Below are 21,534 nucleotides of genomic sequence, written 5' to 3'. Positions count from 1 at the left end.
ACGTCAATTTATGTTGGAAGGGGCAAGCATTATGGCTTATTTAAACTTACTGGAAAAGCCACCCCCTCACCCCTAGCAGCATCCCCTTTATTTTTTTAAATTACTTTTCATATTTTTTATGTAAAATTTGGATACTCCTCTTTGAGCTGATTTCAAAAATGTATAATACTTGTAGGTTAAAGTGGTTAGTTTATGAGATAAACAATTTTTCTTTTAAGAGCACAAATTTTACTTATTATTTACTTTCACCTTATTTGCCTGTACCAAAATGGGTTGTACAACAGTTCAAACTCTTTAATCTTTTTAACTGTGCTATTTATTCTACTTAAAAAATCCAAACAACAAAAAACTCTACTTTTTATTAAAGTTTGACATTGTCAACTAGAATTTGTAGTCACTATTGATAGTGTAATTTGATACATTATTTATTTTGTTTCTCTGCAATGATTTACTCTTTGCAAGAAAGAATTGAAATTGTAGGTTTTTACTACCAAAATAATAATTGTGCAAGAGCTGCTGCTAGAATATTTAACGAATTACATGACGGAAGACATGCAACTCATAAGTATGTAATTCAACTGATGGAGAAATTTACCACAACAGAGTCTGTTTGCTATAAAGTGCATAAGCGAGAAGGACTCGTAAATAACGAAGCAATCCAAGTGGCAATTTTAGGGCAAGTCAGCTTAGAGGCTCAACAACCCCAATCGTTGTCAACAATAAGTGGAGCGATCGGTGTTTCATCTTCTACAGTTTTCCGAGTTCTACATAAATTCAAGTACCACCCATACAAAGTTAAGTTGGTGCACGAGTTAAATGAAGATGATTTTGATCGTCGTCTAGAGTTTTGCGAATCAATGACGCAAATTATCAATAACAATCCACAATTGTTAAACAATATTTGCTTTTCTGATGAATGCTCATGGTCATTAAATGGCTTAGTAAGTAGGCATAATTGTAGATATTGGGCTGAAAGTGATCCACATATTATGCGTGAATTCCATACACAACATCTCCAAAAGTTAAACGTTTGGTGTGGTATCTCAGTTACTCAGGGAAGGGGTTGACCCACGTATTACAACAATAATAGAAAATGATGATAACCTTTCCGAAGATTTACTGGTATTTCAACAAGACGGAGCTCCCCCACACTATGCTATGCCTGTCCGACAATTTTTAAACGAAACATTCCCCGCTCGTTGGATAGGTAGAAGGGGGCAGATGATGGAGTGGCCACCTAGGTCACCGGATTTAACACCCCTAGACTTCTTTTTATGGGGGTATTTAAAAACAAAAGTTTATGCTATCCAACCAGAATCTCTGGATGATTTACGAGAGAGGATAGAAAATGAATGTCGACAATTAAATCCAGCCGTATTAAGCAATGTCAGAGAGGCATTTCAAAATAGATTATACCATTGTATGGAAGTGAATGGTACTCATTTTGAACACTTATTGTAACTTCATAATAAATAGCACAGTTAAAAAGATTAAAGAGTTTGAACTGTTGTACAACCCATTTTAGTACAGGCAAATAAGGTGAAAGTAAATAATAAGTAAAATTTGTGCTCTTAAAAGAAAAATTGTTTATCTCATAAACTAACCACTTTAACCTACAAGTATTATACATTTTTGAAATCAGCTCAAAGAGGAGTATCCAAATTTTACATAAAAAATATGACAAGTAATTTAAAAAAATAAAGGGGATGCTGCTAGGGGTGAGGGGGTGGCTTTTCCAGTAAGTTTAAATAAGCCATAATGCTTGCCCCTTCCAACATAAATTGACGTGTTTTTGGATTTTTTCTAAATACCGGTATTACAAAAGTTATTAAAGGTGGATACTTTTATCTGAAAAGCACTGTATATTTTCAGTGATTTCCCTTCAAATAAAAATTTATTGATGATAGCTGATATGTAAATGTGAATAAATATATGTCAGTATATATCTCGGTGGAAAAACCGTCAGCTGATACTTTGGAAGTTGTTATGTAGGAGTTAAGCTGACCAGGTTTTCCTCGACTCACTGAATTTCTTTTTTTTGTCGAGCGTGGGAGACTATCCCACCCACCGAGCCGCAGCTGACGTTCACTAGACTTTATTACATAACTCTCTGATGCATATCACCAATTATCTTTCGAAAGGAAATAATTAACTAGATTTTCACCTGGCTACCGAACTATAAACGTTCCGATCGATGTCTGAACGCCAGGCACAACGTCAACGTTTAATACGTCTCATACGCGAACGATGACGTCTCGTAGTCGACAAACAGTATTAGCGTGTGATATAAAATGGATATAAATTCTATACTTTTGGCGGCGCTTGTGATACTTCAAGAGGGGGCACAAGACATATAGCATACGAAGAATCAGAGCAACGAGGCACCAATCATTTTAGGCCAGGAACCAGCGGTAAAAAACTGTGGAATTTTGTTTATCAACGTCAATTTTTATGGAAATTTGAATGTTAGCTCTACTTACCCTCTTAAACAAAATCTATCCTTTGCCGAAGGTCGCTTTTCATTTTATATGGGTGAAAACTACCCCTTATCGTAAAAAATTAAAAAATCTTCGATACAACAAAAATACAACTGTAATAACAATACACTAATAACTAAAATACAAAAATACAAAGATACAACTGCTCCAAAGCTCTGAGGGTAGTAATTTTGAAAGCTTTTTTTAAAAAGACTTATTATAATCACAATTTTCATGGAAATTTGAATTCAAGTCTCCCAAAATATAAAAAGACAGGTTCGGCACTGGATTCCAAGATTTTAGAGTGAGTTGAATTTGTAGTCTGGTGGTTGGAACGTTGAAACTTACAAACTGTATAACAGCGAATATAAAAAGTAAAATCACCACATATTTACTAAAATTTACTTTGATTCGAAGTGTATATAGGTAGAGGAAGAATTTGATTCAATTTTGAGATTTTATTGAATTTCTCGAATGAAGCGGGAGGTAAATAACAAATTAATTTCTTCAAAAACTCGTAAACAAAGGAATATTCAAAATGTGTGAAGAAAAAGCCGAATGGCATGTTACATTCCCCCCTCTCGGAGAAAAAAAGTCAAGGAAACCAAAATCCTGCTTCAACCATTTCCATTCTTTGAGTCTTAAAGTCATGCCTGTCTTTTGTAATGCTTTTAAGACAAACTGAAATCTTGTTCAACGATTTCTCATGGTATAATCACGTTATGGAGATATGCTATTGCATATTTAATATTATTCATAATTTCTCCATTCTTCTTCTCAATCCATAGAACAGGGCTAACATATGGAGATATGGATTCTTCTATAACCCTATTATCGAAAATACTTCGGATTATGGTGATACAATGTGACGTACATCATTTCTGGACAATATTGTGTGAAAAGTTCGATTTTGGTTTCTTTTCATAAGCTCTTGTTTCCCGCGGCCATCATTCACCAGCTTCTGTAGGACTTCGCAAAAGCTAGTTCCGACCAAACCATTCATCCTGAAGCTATCTGTGTACCAAATGGCTCCATGATTTAGTTTTTCGAGCTTCGAGTTAACCGTCCACCGTTCTCAATTGATGAATAGTCACTAATTAAGGGTCGCAGGCGCTTTTTGGTCACCGCCCGTCAAAATGACATTCACCTGCGACCGGATTTTCGAATTTCATTTGGTTAAGGATATGCCATCTTCATAGCTTCGGATTTTATCGTAAGATCCAAATGCAAAAGGCCCAGTAGGGCTTCAAGGGTCCTAGTTGAGGCTGTACGCATGCACCCCGTAATACTAAGCCACAAGAGGTGCTGAACTCTGTTCAGTTGCTGTATAGTTTTAACTTTCTCTGTTCAGTATCACCACACCTGTATGTAAGGAGTTTGACCATTGGAGTGTATATCTAGTGGAACATCTTCGGCATAAGACCCCATATACTCGTAAACCCAAAGGCTTTTCAGCATACCCATAACGCGCAGGTAGTTTTCTTTATTCGGGTGTGCACGTGTTCATGAAGAGCAGTTTTGGATCCAGAGTGACCACTATATATTTCACCACTCTAGACTATTATTTGGTTTTTGAAAACATAAATCTTTAATTTTCCTGTGTCGACAATGATCTTGGAAGTATATAATTAAAAAAGCCAGTCATCAAAAAAATAGTTTTATTTAAAAAAATTGACATTGAATAATCCATATACTACTATTTTAGTTTACATATCCTCTAACATTTTATTTTGTGAACAATAACTTCTTAAACTAATAGAAATCTCACAAGAAACTTTCGTTCAACAGCGAAGTGTTTCTAATATTAGTGATCAAAGGCACATAACATTGTTATATCAAGTTGAATACACTCGTGAGTGAAAAAATCGCGAGTCACTGACGAAATTGTATATTCCTTACTAAAACCTTAAAGCTAATGTTATTAGCTATAAAATGATGTGAAATATTATAACGTTTCTTGCTCTCACAATCCAACAATATGATAGGTAACCACCCTTTTTATGTTTATTTACAATAATGTTAATTAGGGGTAACTGACCCTTATAAAAGATTATCTACGTGACCCACCACTATCAGTTAGCCATCAAACGTCATCGATACACATCTTAATTAACAAACAAGAATTCTACATGAATGGACACAACATATGACAAGCTGTCACCCTACAGCGACAAGGCCGAAGTCAGCGAGAAATTGACCAGTGCGCTAAACATGAGTCAGTCTGTTGTTTCCATAGTTACCAAGAGACTGGTAACTTTCATCGAAGATGCGTTTTCGGAAGAATAAAGAACACATCCGAGAGAGATGACCGATTCATTGTTAGCACATGGTTAAGTAATCCGGCCCTTCCTAGTGTACCAAAAAAAGCTCATAGAAACGCAAGGAATGGCTGGACACTCAAAAGACTTAAGGCAGCTAACCTTGAGCCAAAAAGCCCAGTTACTGACCCCAAATTAACCGCAGTCCACCAAGCATCCCGTCTACGATGTTCCAGAAAGAACGTTAATTGGACAATAGGGCTCCGTTTTCTTCTCAAACGAAAGCAGAGTGTGCCTGCATATTAGCGATAGAAGAGGACGAGTCTACAAGACTTGTAGAAATATTCGAGTAGTGTTATATAAAAGAAAACGTGGTTTTAGATGAGGTTCCTCACGGCAGTATTCACAGGATGTCGAAATTGACTTAAAGAGAAAATTTCGGTTCTGCAACAGCCACGAAAACGGACCTCAAAACATAGTTCATTGAGAAATGGGATAGCGTCGAACAAAATCGAGTAGAAAAAGTTATTCGATGTATGAAAAAGCGATTGGAAGTTGTTATTAGATCCAGAAAAGGGCACACTAAGTATTGATTGGGTTTGGAAGCTACAAATTTTTTGCTAGACTTTTGACCGCGAGCTTGCGACTCGAGTCGATTTTTTTCCTTACGAGTGTAGATTATAAAATTAATATGCTACTACATCTAATAATACAAAAGCAATAGCACAACTTAAAACTTAAGATGTTACTGATGATAGATAATTGTTATTTAGATGTTAAGTGATGCAGAGGCGTACATTAATTCTACAGCAAAAAAAAATCATATTTTTCGTATTAAGAGCTAATTGTCAGGAATGTGTTTGTTTGTGAGTAATCTGGTTAATACAGAGAATGTGGGGTCTAAGTTCGTTGAACTAATCTCTTCAAGATTAGTGGATCATTATATAACACTCAGATAATTTATTTGTCTTAAAGTTGATTTACAGGTAGAACTAGTCTAAAATGTAAGTATGTTTTCGCACATTTACACATTTTTTCTGTCAATTATAGACGTGTTTTTTATTTTGGTCGAGAATGTAGACATTGCCCCAGATGATGCCTGACAGAGAAGATCGAAGCGTCCGTTACGGCGGCTACAACGTCATATTTATAACGCTGTCTATATGGAATGACAGACATTTAACAGCTCCTGAGCCTCAGGTCTGACTTGAAGTGGCGTGAAATACACGTGTAAGCCAAGACTGAGGGAGCATGGAATTTTTCGAGGCATTCTGCGACAAGGCTAAAACTCCTGGAAAGGAATCACAGAGAAAGGCGATTATTTGGCAAACAACATTCTCGTTGAACTGTTAAGCAATGGAAAACTGTTTTATTCACGAATATGAATATATATGAATATAATACTCAAGACGATCGAAACACAGTATGGGGAAGATCAGTGCAGAGATTTATTTATTTAATTTAATGGCATAAGATCAAGCCTTGCTTGAAGAATGGATCCCGCTCATTTTTAAGGCTCTCAGAAGCATATTAATACTACACCTAGGGACGGCTAGCTTAGTGATAATGAATTAGCTTCCGATTCCAATAGTGAATATGTTTCCCCTAGACAATTTCAACGTCATAGACGATCTCTTGCTATACAGAAACAGATAGTGATTGCTCTGATGATGAAAATAACCCTCCACAATCCACACAGAAATAGGAAAGGCGAAAAATATACGCCCAGTAAAATAAAATGGGAATCTAAATAGAATCTAGAAGATTTTAAATAATTTTAAATTTAATGGAACTAAGCAGTTACCACAAGAGATTATTTTTATTTTCTGAGGAACAAGACTTTAGTTGAAAAAAACAAGAACGTGGATTTTTCCTTGAAAAGGTTACTACCATTGACGAAGTTAGTGTTGGTGTAGTTACTGGGTTTTTTTCTCAGTTTATGTAAGTAAATTTATTTAATTTTCATTTTTGTAGTAAATGTTATCCCTGAACAAACCTTAACAACTATCAAATATTTTTTTCATAATTCATGCAGTAGAGGGTCAATAAAAATAAACTAGACACTTGAGTTACTGACTAGTATTTTTCATTTTTCCATTACTTTGTATCTTGGCACTTAGAGCACATGACCCAGATCGTTTATATATAATTCGATTTTCTCAAATTTTAGATCAGGTCACTTTTGTTCTCAGGATGCATAATAAGACCAATTATAAATTTCAAGTGACTTTTTAACTAAAATATGTTCACATTAATTCTCCTCTGCATAATAATAATCAGTTTGTTTCATAATCCTATAGATAATACTAGCATTTACCATTAATGAATATAATCACTTTTGTAAAGTTACATCATAAATAAAGCACCTACCCAATAGTTCTTTAAATTTGTTTTGTAATCTAATTACATTGAATAAATTACTATTTAAAAGTGCGCTTCAATAATAACACGTAACCGACATTATTCTCTTGTTGCATAATTTTGATTGAGAACATGGCCTCTTCTTTAATATGCTTCAATACGTCATCATTCAATTGAACATGGATGGATTGTGGTCCTTCCATATAAACATCACACACTTGTTTTCGAGGTACTCCTAATAACACTACCAGTTTTTCAATCAATTCCTTGCTACTGTGCGAGGATAAATATATTGCATTGAAAACTGGCGAATTTTCCTTGCAAATGTATAGCTTCAGTTTTGGCAAAATTGTCCTTAAAACAAAAACAAAAGCTTATTATACAAATACATATAGAATATAACTGTGGTTGGGATATGAATTAATGAACTTGTGTTATCATTTTTTAATAAATTTAGATATTGTCGGCTTAATATGAATTTCACATAACGCCACTTCAGATAAATGACAATGTCGAAAATGCTCCAAAACACAACTAATTATACATAATTGCTCGGAATCGCCCATATTTTTAATAGAATAGTTACAAAGATAATTCCACAAATTTTTGCTTAAAGAGAATCACCTATGAAACTTTATTCTATACATATATATCTACTGCGCAACGTAAATGTTCTTCTGTATAATTTGTAAATTTTGAGATTATACAGTTTTCATCCGAAGTGGCGATAAGTCCCCAACGTGTAATTTTACAGGATGGACAGAAAACTATCCTACTACTACTAGCACTGGCACTACAGCCCTCTTTATAAAGTCACTATTAGAAAAATAATTTAAATCACTCACTTCAGGTGAATAGCATTGTGTAATCTAATGCCATCGGCGCTGCCGCAAATTTGAATTAGATCTTCTCTTGACATCCTTAACATGTCATCTCCAGAAAATCTCTCAAATGTCTCCAAATACTTTTCAAATCTGTTCAAAGTCAACCATCTTATAGTATCTTCTGGTGTAGAGTATTGGGAAAGTTGGAAGTTGTTCTAAAACACAAATTCTTTCATTATGAAAAGAATAAAAAATTTTTACTGAAAAAATACATTTTAGTAATAACGCCTTCGTATGAATAGTTTCTTTTATTATTTCCAGGATATTTAATGTCTATTTCATTATTTCCATCGTTGAGATATGTATCACCTTATATAGTACCTCATGGAGGTATGTGTAATGGATAGCAGAATCATGAAAGTAAACAAAAGAACTTACATTGGAATGTGAATCTTCTTGACTTTCTAATGGAAGAATCGGGGCTGGCTTCTGGCTTATGTCTGTGGAAGTATCAGCTTTCGCAATTTTAAAGTGGTTCCCAATCTGCGGGGTGCTGAAAAAAAATTTAAGCAGGTAAGAATCAAAACTAAAGTCCATCAATCCACAGCTGCAGTATGCACTGACTGTTTTTTTTTAATATAAAATATATATGCTTGATTTTCATTCTTGAACAAATGTTAAACTCTACAGACCAAAATAACAACAAAACCAAAACATTCTATAAACATAGATAAGAATATAATTAAAAAGACTACTAGGAAAAGAATTTAACAAGAGCTGACAACTTTGAACAAAAAAATGATTAGAATATATGGACTAAAAAAAATAAGGACAGACAATATAGAATCCTTATGAATGCTGAAATTAGAGAAATCTTAAATGCAGAGATTTATAGAGTCACAGCAAATTGGTGAAGTAATTAATACTCAAGACAGGAAAAATTTGAGAAAAATAACGGAAAAACCAAAACGGAAGGAACTTTAGTTTAAAAAAGAAAAATGATTAGAATGTGGATTGGCTCACCACAAGAAATGAGTCAAAAAGCTCTTGAGAGCAGTGACTGTTCCTATTGGAATGTACAACCGATTGTATATAGTAGAAAAAAATAAAATCTGCAATGGGAAAATTGTGGAAAAATTAAAAAATCATGTAGTCATTACAAAGACATCTTTTCTTGAATCAATCATAGTTATGATGGAACTTTTTTAAATATTTTAAAATTGATAAAATATATGGACGGAGGAAAAATAAACTAACAGAAATTACTAAGAGAGATAAGAGACAAAATACAGAAAAATTGAAATCAAGGAATTATATTAGGTATATAACAGTAGCTAAAAATAAAAGCAATTAGACATAAAATACATAAAGCATAATTAAGATGGTTTGGACACATACACAGGGTGCCTAAAAACCGAATATTAAAAAGATCGTTCTAATAGAAAATAACAGGTGAAAATTATAGAGAAAGTCCAGAGAGAACAATGATTGAAAACGAAGAATAAACAGCTGGACAGAGGGGACGGAATGATAGGTCAAATAAAAGATAGGCATGAAGAAGAAAAAACTAATCGACAATCTGCACAATGGAAGTTAGAAGACAAACGAAAAATTGTATTTCAGAAGTCAAAAATCAAGAGAGCGACTAGAAAATGATTCAATAAAAAATCTTAGTAGGTAAATCAAGCATAAAATTAAAACACATTCTGTATGTATAATATATTTGGTATATAACTAAACTGAATATTTATAATGAAGTTATACTGAACACACTGTTGACAATATCAATACACCAACTCTCACAATTACACGGTCTAACGCGCATCTAGATAGCAAAGTTATTGTCTTCAGATTACCTTCAGAACAGTGTGTGAATACCACCAATGGTTCCAAAAATTCCAACTTGGTTATAAGGATGTTGTCTGTTACTGATAAAATTTTATAGTGATAAATTTCTGTCAAATATGATAAGTTGAAAAGAATATCCTTTTTGACACAATCAAAACAAGTCTCATCAAAAAAATATTTCAAAGAAAAAAAATATTCAGCAATGTAAACCCACTGAGAACGATTTGGAAATAAACCTGTGCCTACTTTAATTTATTCACTCATTCTGGAATGAATTATTTGTCCCCCATAATCTTATACTCTACCACATTTAAACCCTTACCTAAGTAATGCATATATTTTTGTTTAAGCCATTCAAGGCTGAAGTTTTTTCTCTTGTATTGTTAAAACTGCAATATATAAGTTTTGTTCAAAAAATTTTTTACGTGTTGAAATTATTCACATAAAACAAGGTTGAATGTAATAACAATTTTCAAGAAAATTAGAAGATAAATAAATTCATCATAGATTGTATAAGATACGTATTTGAATATGAATTGGCTCATGTTGATTAATTTAGATTTAATATGAAATATCTCTACAATATACATTGTAGTACTTGCTCCAGTTCATATGATGTGACAAACTTGAACAATAAAGCAGTTAATAGTATAATTTAGTAATCAAATTGATTGTCCTCCATCCTGTTGTATTATCATCTATTTTTAGAATTGGAATTAACAGCAGTGATATAAACACTCCATGTTAAAAATAGATTTGGAAAGTAAACAGTCAAATTAGAAAATATGAATTGTTAGTTAAAAAATTGGAACATTTTCATAGTAAAAATATATGAAAATATGTGTCAAATCAATATAGTTGAATCAGATCACTGGAATGATTAATGGGTTAAGATTAAGACAGATTGAATTATCCACTTGAGTAATCAATAATAAAAATGCAGAGTGTTTTATTCATTTATTTCATTTGTGCAAAAATGCTAATTTTATTTTATTCTAAGCCACATTCATCAAGGATCAGAATCACAGAAAGTTATAAACCAAAAATTGTGTAGCAGAAAGTTTTATTGAGAATTGCAGATTAAGTAAGTTTTTTAATAGCAAAAAAAATCCAAAATTCTCCTGGTACTGATTAGAGAAGAAGAGAACTTTTTACTTATTAAAAATTTCTACAGGTACTATGGCTTAAACTGATGACAATTACAAGATTGTTATTAACGGAAATGAATTGAATTATGCTAATAATTTTTCTAATAATAAGTGGTATTTTATATGATTTATTATGTCTTTATAGATGACATCATGATAATTACTGACATCATATTATAAAAATAAAGGCATTTGAATTAATTTTATATATTTCTAGTGACTAAATTTTCCTAAACACATGATTAACACCTTGACTGCCAAGACAATTTCTACAAATTTATTTAATCTCATTATATCATTAAAAATACTAATTTAAATACAAAGTTATCACTGAAAGGTGTAGAAAATGTAGGCTCTTTTTATTTCTTAGTCGAATTATGGGTAGTAAGTTATGAGTGATTTCACAGTTGGCAGTCAATATGCAATAGTTTATAAATTGGAATGAAATCAACAATAATACCTACATTTGAATTTTTCTCAGATGATGTTTCACATTGGCCGCGTTTGTTTTCATTAAACATCGCAGATTTGGTGAACTTAATAATTGCAGATTTGATTTACATCTCCAATTCCTTAGATGTGGATGAACACGTAAGCTCATCCTTTTCCCAACAAGTGTAAATCGTTCCAAATTTCCAGAACAAGCATGAAAAAATTGCGCCTGTACAACACAATCTGATTGGGTGACAGTCATTGTATGTATTAACAAGAAATAACTATTTTCCTCCCCCATGATAGTCTCAAATAAGAGCTAAAGATGTTCTTCCGTGACAAAAATATAAATCTCTCCACTTTCTAGCCCTTTGGAGGCTAAACTTGTTGTCATCTAACGAAAAAGTCCTGCACAATAGTGAATTTGTATAAACAATATTTCGGAAAATATTGATTTTTTGTGACATCAAAAAATAATATATTTGCTGCCACCATTCCTGTACCATCAAAATGTTTTAAAACACCGATCATAAGAATCTTCAAAACACTTTATTTACACCACACGTTAACCAATTTATGATTGCGTTTTAACGTAGGATCATACTAGAAAAACAACGATTTAATTTCATTAGAACCTTCAAACGCAATTTATTATGTTCACTAAATAAACTGCTGAATCAAGTTGCGGTCAGATACGCTTTGAATTAACCGGTTTTAGCTAGTTACGCCGGCTTTAATCGGTTCAAGGCGGAATGTCTATAACCATCAACCAAATAAAATTAACTACTGTTATTGCGTATGCGTATTGTTGTTTGTTGGAGCTCGACGCTTTCGTTTTAGATCGTCCTCCACCTGATGCCTTCCATGTCGTCGTAACCGTTCGTATCAACCTCAACGATCTTCGATTATTATCGCTGACAACTATGTTGGAAATACAACAGAGCCGTATTCATTAAAATTAACTGGAATATTTCAAAATTCAATAAAGATATTTAATAATCCCAAATGGTTCTCTTATTATTATGTATATACAGGGTGAGTCATGAAGAATTTTACATACTTCTACCATATCATGTGGCTACGAAAAAATGTCAATTTATCTTCTTTATTAATTTAAAGGGTGATATGGGAAATTGACCATAAATTTTAATTGGGTATGGTGTTTATACGGCACATTTAATTTTTCAATTTTTTTCATGATGCAATAAACTACTATCAACCATTCGGCTGCTATTAGCTAAACTTTGAAATTCCCGGGCCGGCTTTAGAAAAATTTAGGTATTCGTTTTGAAAATAGCACCCTGTATAATATTTTTTGTTAAATGCAATAAATGATTTTCATACTACATAAATAACCAATGAATTCGACATTTGCGACAATGATTCAATAAAAAATATTAGTAAGTAAATCTAGTATCTAGTCAGAAGAGGATTACCTCGAAATGAAAGGTACTAGATGAAGGAGTTGATACAACTAATATCTAACATATGATAGAATATTGCGAGGGGCCATCTTCTGGTTCTTTGATTGGACGCATATATCGCACATTTCATGTCTAGCAGGTCCACCCCTGCTTCAATACTGTGGTGTATTGATGACAAATTTCCCTTCCGGTCTTAGAGACCGGTGAAACGGTTAAAGTGTTAAATATGAAGAGGCATAATGAAAATGTACAAAAATATATCATTAATTGTATTAAATTTTGGGGAAAATAAGAAAACCCAAGTTTTGTGAACAATCTTTCAACATGGTTAACTGACTGAAAGTTCTTCAGTTCCAACAATCATTTCAGTATATTCAGATTCAAGTAAAGATCAGATGGATTTTATCCTCCTAAACTTCCCAAGTAGTATCTAATAATGAAGTGTTTGAACATCAATTTTAATGTTCTGAGTAAGCACTTAGGAGTCATGTTCCAAAGCTACTATCTTCTGACTAGATTAGAGAAAGTTAATTGCTAACAAAAAGCCAATATTTTGAAAAGATAGAAAAATATTTTTGATAAAATTCTTTAGTTTGTTCTCTCAATCTTCTATCACAATAATTGACTGTGTTCAATTTAATATAAAATGGATATTTTGAGATGTCTTACCATTCGGTACTGGCGTCTGTACTAACTGGTGATGATGGCGGTGATGGCGAAGTGGCATCAATTATCTATAAATAAATAATATAGACATGAAAAATATGATAAAAATTGATACATATTCGAGGTGTGAAAATTATTAGTGGAATATATATAGGTGTGGATGATTGAAGATAAGTCCGCAGCGAAAGGAATTCAACTACAAGAGAGCTTTTCCATTGGATCGTCGATTGACGATGAACGTCATAGGTTAGTAGTTGAAATTGAGTCACACAGTGCAACAGTCTATGTTTAAGACTTCAGAAGGCCTACGGAGAAAGTTTTTTGTAAAAAGTACAAGTTATTTGGTGGTTTGGAAATTTTCAGATTGATTGAAAATGAGTCCGCAGCGAAAGACATTCAACTACAAGAGAGCTTTTCCATTGGATAGTCGATTGACGATGAACGTCATAGGTTAGTAGTTGAAATTGAGTCACACAGTGCAACAGTCTATGTTTAAGACTTCAGAAGGCCTACGGAGAAAGTTTTTTGTAAAAAGTACAAGTTATTTGGTGGTTTGGAAATTTTCAGATTGATTGAAAATGAGTCCGCAGCGAAAGAAATTCAACTACAAGAGAGCTTTTCCATTGGATCGTCGATTGACGATGAACGTCATAGGTTAGTAGTTGAAATTGAGTCACACAGTGCAACAGTCTATGTTTAAGACTTCAGAAGGCCTACGGAGAAAGTTTTTTGTAAAAAGTACAAGTTATTTGGTGGTTTGGAAATTTTCAGATTGATTGAAAATGAGTCCGCAGCGAAAGAAATTCAACTACAAGAGAGCTTTTCCATTGGATCGTCGATTGACGATGAACGTCATAGGTTAGTAGTTGAAATTGAGTCACACAGTGCAACAGTCTATGTTTAAGACTTCAGAAGGCCTACGGAGAAAGTTTTTTGTAAAAAGTACAAGTTATTTGGTGGTTTGGAAATTTTCAGATTGATTGAAAATGAGTCCGCAGCGAAAGAAATTCAACTACAAGAGAGCTTTTCCATTGGATCGTCGATTGACGATGAACGTCATAGGTTAGTAGTTGAAATTGAGTCACACAGTGCAACAGTCTATGTTTAAGACTTCAGAAGGCCTACGGAGAAAGTTTTTTGTAAAAAGTACAAGTTATTTGGTGGTTTGGAAATTTTCAGATTGATTGAAAATGAGTCCGCAGCGAAAGACATTCAACTACAAGAGAGCTTTTCCATTGGATCGTCGATTGACGATGAACGTCATAGGTTAGTAGTTGAAATTGAGTCACACAGTGCAACAGTCTATGTTTAAGACTTCAGAAGGCCTACGGAGAAAGTTTTTTGTAAAAAGTACAAGTTATTTGGTGGTTAGGAAATTTTCAGATTGATCGAAAATGAATCCGCAGCGAAAGACATTCAATTACAAGAGGACTTGTCCATTGGATCGTCGATTGACGATCAAAGTGATTGGGGAATATTTGAATTTGCGATATCAGTGAACGAGTTTTAGGCAATTAAAAATATTCTAGCTGAAACCTAAGACAGTATTAAAGTTTCAGTAATCCTAAGGGGAGTAGAACATTCTCCATTGCTACCCGGCTTCCCGCTTTGAAAGAGTCATTCAATTATTAATCTAGTTGAATAGAACTAATTGAAAAAATCGGTTTTATCATTTAATTTTTACAAGTGGTATTACATAAATTATTAAATTTACTTCAACTTCGACAAACGAAATGAATCAAAGCATAAAAAAGTCAAAACATTTCACTATTTGAATTTTTGTTTTTGATAAGAAATTATGTATTGGAAATTTTTTATATTGTTTCCATTGAAAACTCAGTTAATCGATTCTTACAAAATCTCGTAATTTCACGTTGCCATCGAGTTTGATAATCAACAAAATGTCCGTCAGATCAGTTGATTTACTGAAGCACTTTTTCAACCTTGTTGATTTGCGATTTGTGTTGGAAACATTTATTTGGAACTTCTTAATTTATTTTCTTCTATTATAGCCAAGGATAAGGAAACTAATTCACAGAAAGTACGTGGCAGAAAAGAAAAGGATTAGTTTTAGTTAATGTCAGTAAGGGGCCATCCATAAGGTACGTCACACGAATTTTAGGACTTTTGAATCCCTCCCCCCGTCCTTGTCAGAGGTTGTCATATTTTTATAACCCCCCCTCCTGATGTGACGTCGCACATTTTTTAAATTTATGTATGTATTTAAAAATAATCGAGAGAAAACAGCTATTTTCATTTTTTACTTATTTTTATTAAATAATAATCTAATAAAATCAACATAAAGTCCAACATTTCATAGAATTTTTTAAATTTTCAATTCACATCCAAACTTTGCGTTTTAGTATTTTAAATTTTAACATGTGACGTCACAAAACTATTGACCCCCCCATGACCCTTGTCACACGATGTCACACTTCGGTGATACACTCCCTCCCCATTAACGTGTGACGTACTTTATGGATGGCCCTTAATAATACCCTTATATACCGTGCATAATAATTGTACCAGTTTTTGTATGGTTCTATCTAAGGCCCATGATCATCGTTAGTATTCAATGTAATAGATAACGTCGCTGTTGTCGACCGCATGGCCAATAATATGGAGACTGGTAGTAGACCAACTTTTATGCTAACTTACTGACCTCGGCATCCTCTGACAGAGATATGCCGACGACATAGTCATTTATGCAAGGGGGAGTTTTGAGAATACACTCTGTAAGATAGTTCAAAAAGGACTCACCTTCATTAGGAAGAAGAAGAAAAAAGTCAAGACCATCAAGTTAGACTAGCAAGCCATTGAGGGGAACACAGAGGAGAAATATAAGGAACTAACACTAGATAGTAAACTCATCTAGAACTAACATGAAAAGGAGGTAGCCATGATGGTATGCAAAAATTTCGCAGGGAAGAATTGGGGTTGCTTGTCACCAAAAGTATCTTACTGCGGATATAAACGGCAATCGTGAGACCAATCATCACGTATGAGACTGGCTCGCATTCTTCTACCTCGAATATATTGTCGTCCCCAAATGTGCCTGTTATGGTGTAATTAGAAACTAGGAGGTCGCGGTGCAAATTATGTACAGTATTGACCTAAGGACGCTACCTTTTGGAAATCCAGATTTAATGGGTTTAAATAGTGACGTTTTGTCTTTTATTTCTGTTCGAAAGAGTCTGTCTAATAAATATGATTTCATTAAGTTAAGAAAAGGAGTCCGTTTGATATAGCATGCCGTCGTTCCAAACCTTATCAAATGCTCAACTTATATCTGAAAATACCCCTAAACAATATTTATTTTTATAGGGCTACGTTTGTATCATGTGCAATTCGAGGGCACTGTTGAGTTGTTACTGTTGGTTTTGCCTACTGGTCGTGTGGAATTATATTTAGGTTGGAATTAATTCGTTGCAGTAACAATTTCTCAAAAAGTATCAAGCTCATTGGTCCATACGAAGATGTATTGCTCAAATCTTTTCCTGGTTTTGACTATAAGTATTGTTCCAGAATTTTTACATATTTTTGGTCAGTACTGCCGTCTTAAGATCGTGTTAAACATACAGGTTAGCATTACGACTTCTTTTTTGGACAGTTCCTTCAGCATTTTGAGCCAAATTGCGATTGTGCGTTTATCTAGATCAAACATTTCGTTTTTTGTATGTAGCGGTGTGATTAATAAATAAGTATAGGATCATTTAAAATTGGTATTAAAAATATTTAATAAATAAGTTGAAAACAAATTGTGTCTTACATCACTTAGAACGGTGCAATCATAACTGGGTTGATATTTTTCCTGTTCGGATATTGACCGTTTCATTATTTTCTCTCTATCTTGTTTGTGCTTTCGATCTGCTCCTTTCAATTTGAAAACTTTCACTTGACAAGCCGCTACGTGTAATCTCTTTTGGCCACTGAAAGACGTTACATCAGAATTTTGACACGTTTCAACTTGGATGCGAAAAGGTACGCCCTTTTCACCACCGTGTTTCTTTGCAGTAAATTCTGTACTGATACAGTTCACCTGAAAAAATAAATTACTTCATTTCTAATTACAGCCAAATTATAAGTAAGTTAGTGATATTCATACTGAACACACTATTTCTCTTTCTGTAATCAAGTTATAGTCTTTTTTATACACATATTTACTAATAATTTTAAACGATCGAGAGGTGTAAAGAACTTAGGGGTAAAAAACTGCCGACTACTTTGCCAAGCTTGGACAATAGGGCCCGAATATCCGCGATATGATACATCTTAAGCCTAATCGACTGGGCGGTGGAGATACTGCAGCTAAGTAGACGAGAGGCAAAGATTCCAATAGGCCTAATCGCAGGGCATCCGGTAAGCGACTATTTCATACCCAACATCGGTTGGTCGGGTCATCCTGACTGCCGGTTGTGTGAAATATATAACGCACATCCTTTGGAATTGTCAATACAAGAAAGAAATTTTTGGGATCTGACCTTAAGGAAAAGCCTTGCTTTAATACCTCAACGGTTCTAGGAGGATTTTCCAATTTTGAAGAGTTTTCATGGTATAGGAAACTATAAAGGTACTACCCAGATAATTAGAACAGACAATGCCTTCCCATGTTTACTAATATCTTTCTTCCTTCCAATTAGGAATAATTATTATCTAATTGAAACGAATATAACTGTTAGTATTTATTTTTTAGAGATAATGGTAGGGGGAATAAAATCGCTTAATATCATTGTAGCCAGTATGTCTTACCTTAATATAAACACCAACTTCTTTTGTTGGATCCCAATTAAAGTGGATCACATTTACAGCATTAGCTGGCTGAGTAATGTCAAAGGCTCCATACGAAAGGGGGATATCAACTTCAAGAATTCTGTCACCAGGTCTGGAAGTTTGCCACAATTGCATCTGTTCCTTTTCCATATATTGAAGACGTCTCTCGTGGAAACATACACGTATATATGTCTGAAATAAAATATTTTTTGAATTATATTAAAATCTGAATAAAAATGGTAATTATGTAGTAATTTTTCTAAGACAACGACCAAATTAAGTTAAAAAAAACTTTACAATGGGCTACGAAAATAACACGACTAAATAGAGGGAAGGTTAATCTACATGGTACATGAAAATCAGTTCTAACTGATCCAACACAGTTAGAGCCATCGATGGGAGCTAAGGGTATTGTGAGATCAAGGAGGAAACTACTATTCACCTCCTCTGTAACTATCATGCTCTAATTGATACAAGGAGGCAAATCCTGGGAATTGACTTAGTGGAAGTGCCTTGCGTCAAAGCCACAAACGTGTGGAATCTTCTTCAATACTGAAGAGCCTCGATGGGATAGGACTATAATGATCAAGGGAGCTACTCAACCAATTAGGATCAAAAGGCGTCTCCATACTTTGTAATAATGATAAATTGAAAAAAATATGATCTCATTTTTTTCACAAAATACATATATAATAATAGTTCGGATATAGATACTGTCAAATTTTTATTTGTAACAAATAATGTTTAATAAAATATCATGCAAATAATTCAATGATTTTGTATCACATCTGATTTCTAATTACTGAAATTACTGTTTTCAAAATGAGGATTAATTATAATAGGTTGTCTATATAAAATAGGTCCTTTTTAATTTGGAAATTTCCTGTTTGAGTTGAACTTCTTAGTGGCGAGCATTTTTTGAGATCAGCGAATAGCCAGTAGTCACTGGGGGTCAGATCTGAACAATACTGTGGATGACGAAACAATTCGAAGAGTAATTACTTCAATTTATCGGTTTGTGAATCGGTGTATTGTCTTGGTGAAACAGTGATTTTTTCTTCGACATATGAGGTCATTTTTCCTTTATATTTGCAATCAAATGATACAACAACTCTATGTAGTATTAGTTATCGACTGTCTTTCCCTTTTGGAGATAGTCGATGAACATTACTCCGAAGCCATAAACTTCCCAACTGACTGTTGTGTCTTTGGACTCTTCAGACATGATTCAACGGCTACAGTCCACTCAGATGAAGATCATTTTAATTCAGGAGTGAAGTGATGTATCCATGTTTTATCCATTGACTCATATAGAAAATATGATATAGATATAGAAATCTAATTTATTAACACGTTGCTGTTTTTGATCGACTGTGAGTAAACACGCTACCCACTTTGGAAAAAGCTTTCTCATGGTCAAATGTTCATGCATAATTGTAAACACACTTCCTTTGATATCTTTACAGCCTCAGCTGTTTCACGCAATCAGATATAACCAATTTGTGGACTGTTTTGGAGTTACCACCTCAATTGGTCGACCATAACGTTCACCATTATCAGTGTCTGTTTAAATTCAGTAAACCAATAACAAATGGTTGTTTTCGATAGAACAGAATCTGGATAACACTTTTTAAACCATTGCTGAACTGTTTTTAGTATTTTTCTCATCAAGAAGCAATGATAAATTAACATACGAAATTGTTTTGAATGCAATTTGAAAATAACAAAAGTAACTTTACTTAAATGGATGTGATGTTTTTCTGACTAATCGAAAAGTCAGAAAATTTTACACATAGGTTTTTGAAAGTCGGTACTACATAAACGTCATATGAATTTAACAATGGCAGCGACATCTATGTGTCAGTCACACGACTTATTAAGTGATGTAATATGAACAATGCATCGAATTATATTTTTTGTTGTATCGTCGAAGGTTTCTACAATTCCTAAACGACCTCCAAAATGGTTAGAAGAGACGATTATTCCCGTCTATCTATATTCTTTAATAATTCGAAACACAGTGGATCTAGCAACGCCTAAAAAATAAAATTTGAATCCATTAATTTCATATAAAAGTACTATTTTCGAAAACTTATCCAACGTTTTTACAATTTTAAACACATCAATTAATATAAAATGACAACCGATCTCAATCAGCTTCAATCGATTGTTAATCGACAATATCTGAAAAAAGTAGACGCCAAATTCACCTGAATGGATTGATAAATAATCCATAATAAGTGTAGATGATAAGTGGTGTAAGATTACAGAGGTCCTTTTTTGGGGGGCGAATGATTTCTGCTATTACTTGGAATATTTTCAGAGTGCATTTTCAAATTAGTCCTCACAAGAAAAGTTTTTATATTTCAATAAAACGATAAGAAAAACGCAATAAGAACAGAATGGACACTATTTGTTTACAATTTGTACAATTGTAAAAACCGGCGGCGACTTGACCAATCAGGAATCTACAGATGTGCGAAATTAAATTCAAATCAGTCCTTTTAATTCAAAAACTGCGTAAAATTAACATATTCATGGTGTTCGTGGTATGGTATTCATTCTTTCCTCAGGTTCCAGGATAACTGAGTAATTGTTTAAATAATTTTCACACATCACAGGGTTTCCAGCACTATTTCAATCAATGGAAAGGATGGGGTATGTAATTTCAGTGTTGAAGCCTCTAGGTATTTATTGTTATGGAAACATACCTTCAATATTTTACCTCTGTAGTAGGATAGATCTCCAAGTTTTTTCAATTTAATTTCATAACTTTGTCCTTGATTGAGATAAGTGAGCGTATCTTCGTTCTGTTTAGTTGCGATACTAGTGGCAGCTGCTAAAACGTACTGGAATCTTTTATCTTCGATAGGATTGAATTTGGTAGATGTTATATTGTAACTGTCTTGAGAATTGGAAGATGATAAATTGGTATCTAAAAATAAAAAACTTAATGATATACAAATAAATGGAAAGTCTAGTTGCTTATAAATGATTTTGTTTATACAAATTAATTTGGGTACGGGAGAGAAAAATCCCCATTAACTAATATAGCAATTAAAGAATCTGTTAACTGTGAGGGTTAAAGTAAACCAGATTATGTACAAAAAATGAAGAAGAAATTAAGTACGAGGAGGAAGAGCCACGATATGAATAAATAAAATCGGTGGTAAATTCGTCGTCAAAATTACCTGCTCCACTAATCCGTCGTGTAAATTGATCGCCTGTTTTCCAAAAGGAAAAACAAATTTTGCATTTTCCTTTAATTAGTTTATTATTCGAAAAAAACATTTATACAACACTGCTAAATAAGAGCATCTGGTAAG

At 33.4% G+C, this 21,534-nt stretch overlaps 1 protein-coding gene across 2 annotated transcripts in view; it reads right to left on the bottom strand.

Moving 5' to 3' along the window:
• Nucleotides 1-4,120: 4,120 nt before the first annotated feature.
• LOC130445317 (transcription factor CP2-like protein 1) overlaps nt 4,121-21,534 on the bottom strand; it is a 37,864-nt gene continuing 20,450 nt past the window's right edge. For both annotated transcript variants that reach the window (XM_056780885.1, XM_056780884.1), the window contains exons 6-12: nt 20,920-21,143; nt 18,188-18,400; nt 17,208-17,477; nt 13,442-13,506; nt 8,359-8,473; nt 7,942-8,135; nt 4,121-7,450 (exon numbers count right to left, since the gene is read on the bottom strand). In XM_056780885.1, the coding sequence (XP_056636863.1) occupies nt 7,156-7,450; nt 7,942-8,135; nt 8,359-8,473; nt 13,442-13,506; nt 17,208-17,477; nt 18,188-18,400; nt 20,920-21,143 (1,376 nt within the window). In that variant the 3' untranslated portion in view covers nt 4,121-7,155. The remainder of the gene's footprint in view (nt 7,451-7,941; nt 8,136-8,358; nt 8,474-13,441; nt 13,507-17,207; nt 17,478-18,187; nt 18,401-20,919; nt 21,144-21,534) is intronic.

The sequence above is a fragment of the Diorhabda sublineata genome, chromosome 6 (assembly GCF_026230105.1).
Source record: "Diorhabda sublineata isolate icDioSubl1.1 chromosome 6, icDioSubl1.1, whole genome shotgun sequence".
NCBI classification, from domain to species: domain Eukaryota; kingdom Metazoa; phylum Arthropoda; class Insecta; order Coleoptera; family Chrysomelidae; genus Diorhabda; species Diorhabda sublineata.
The sequence above is the reverse complement of the archived record's forward strand: the minus strand, read 5'-3'. Positions and strand labels throughout refer to the sequence as shown.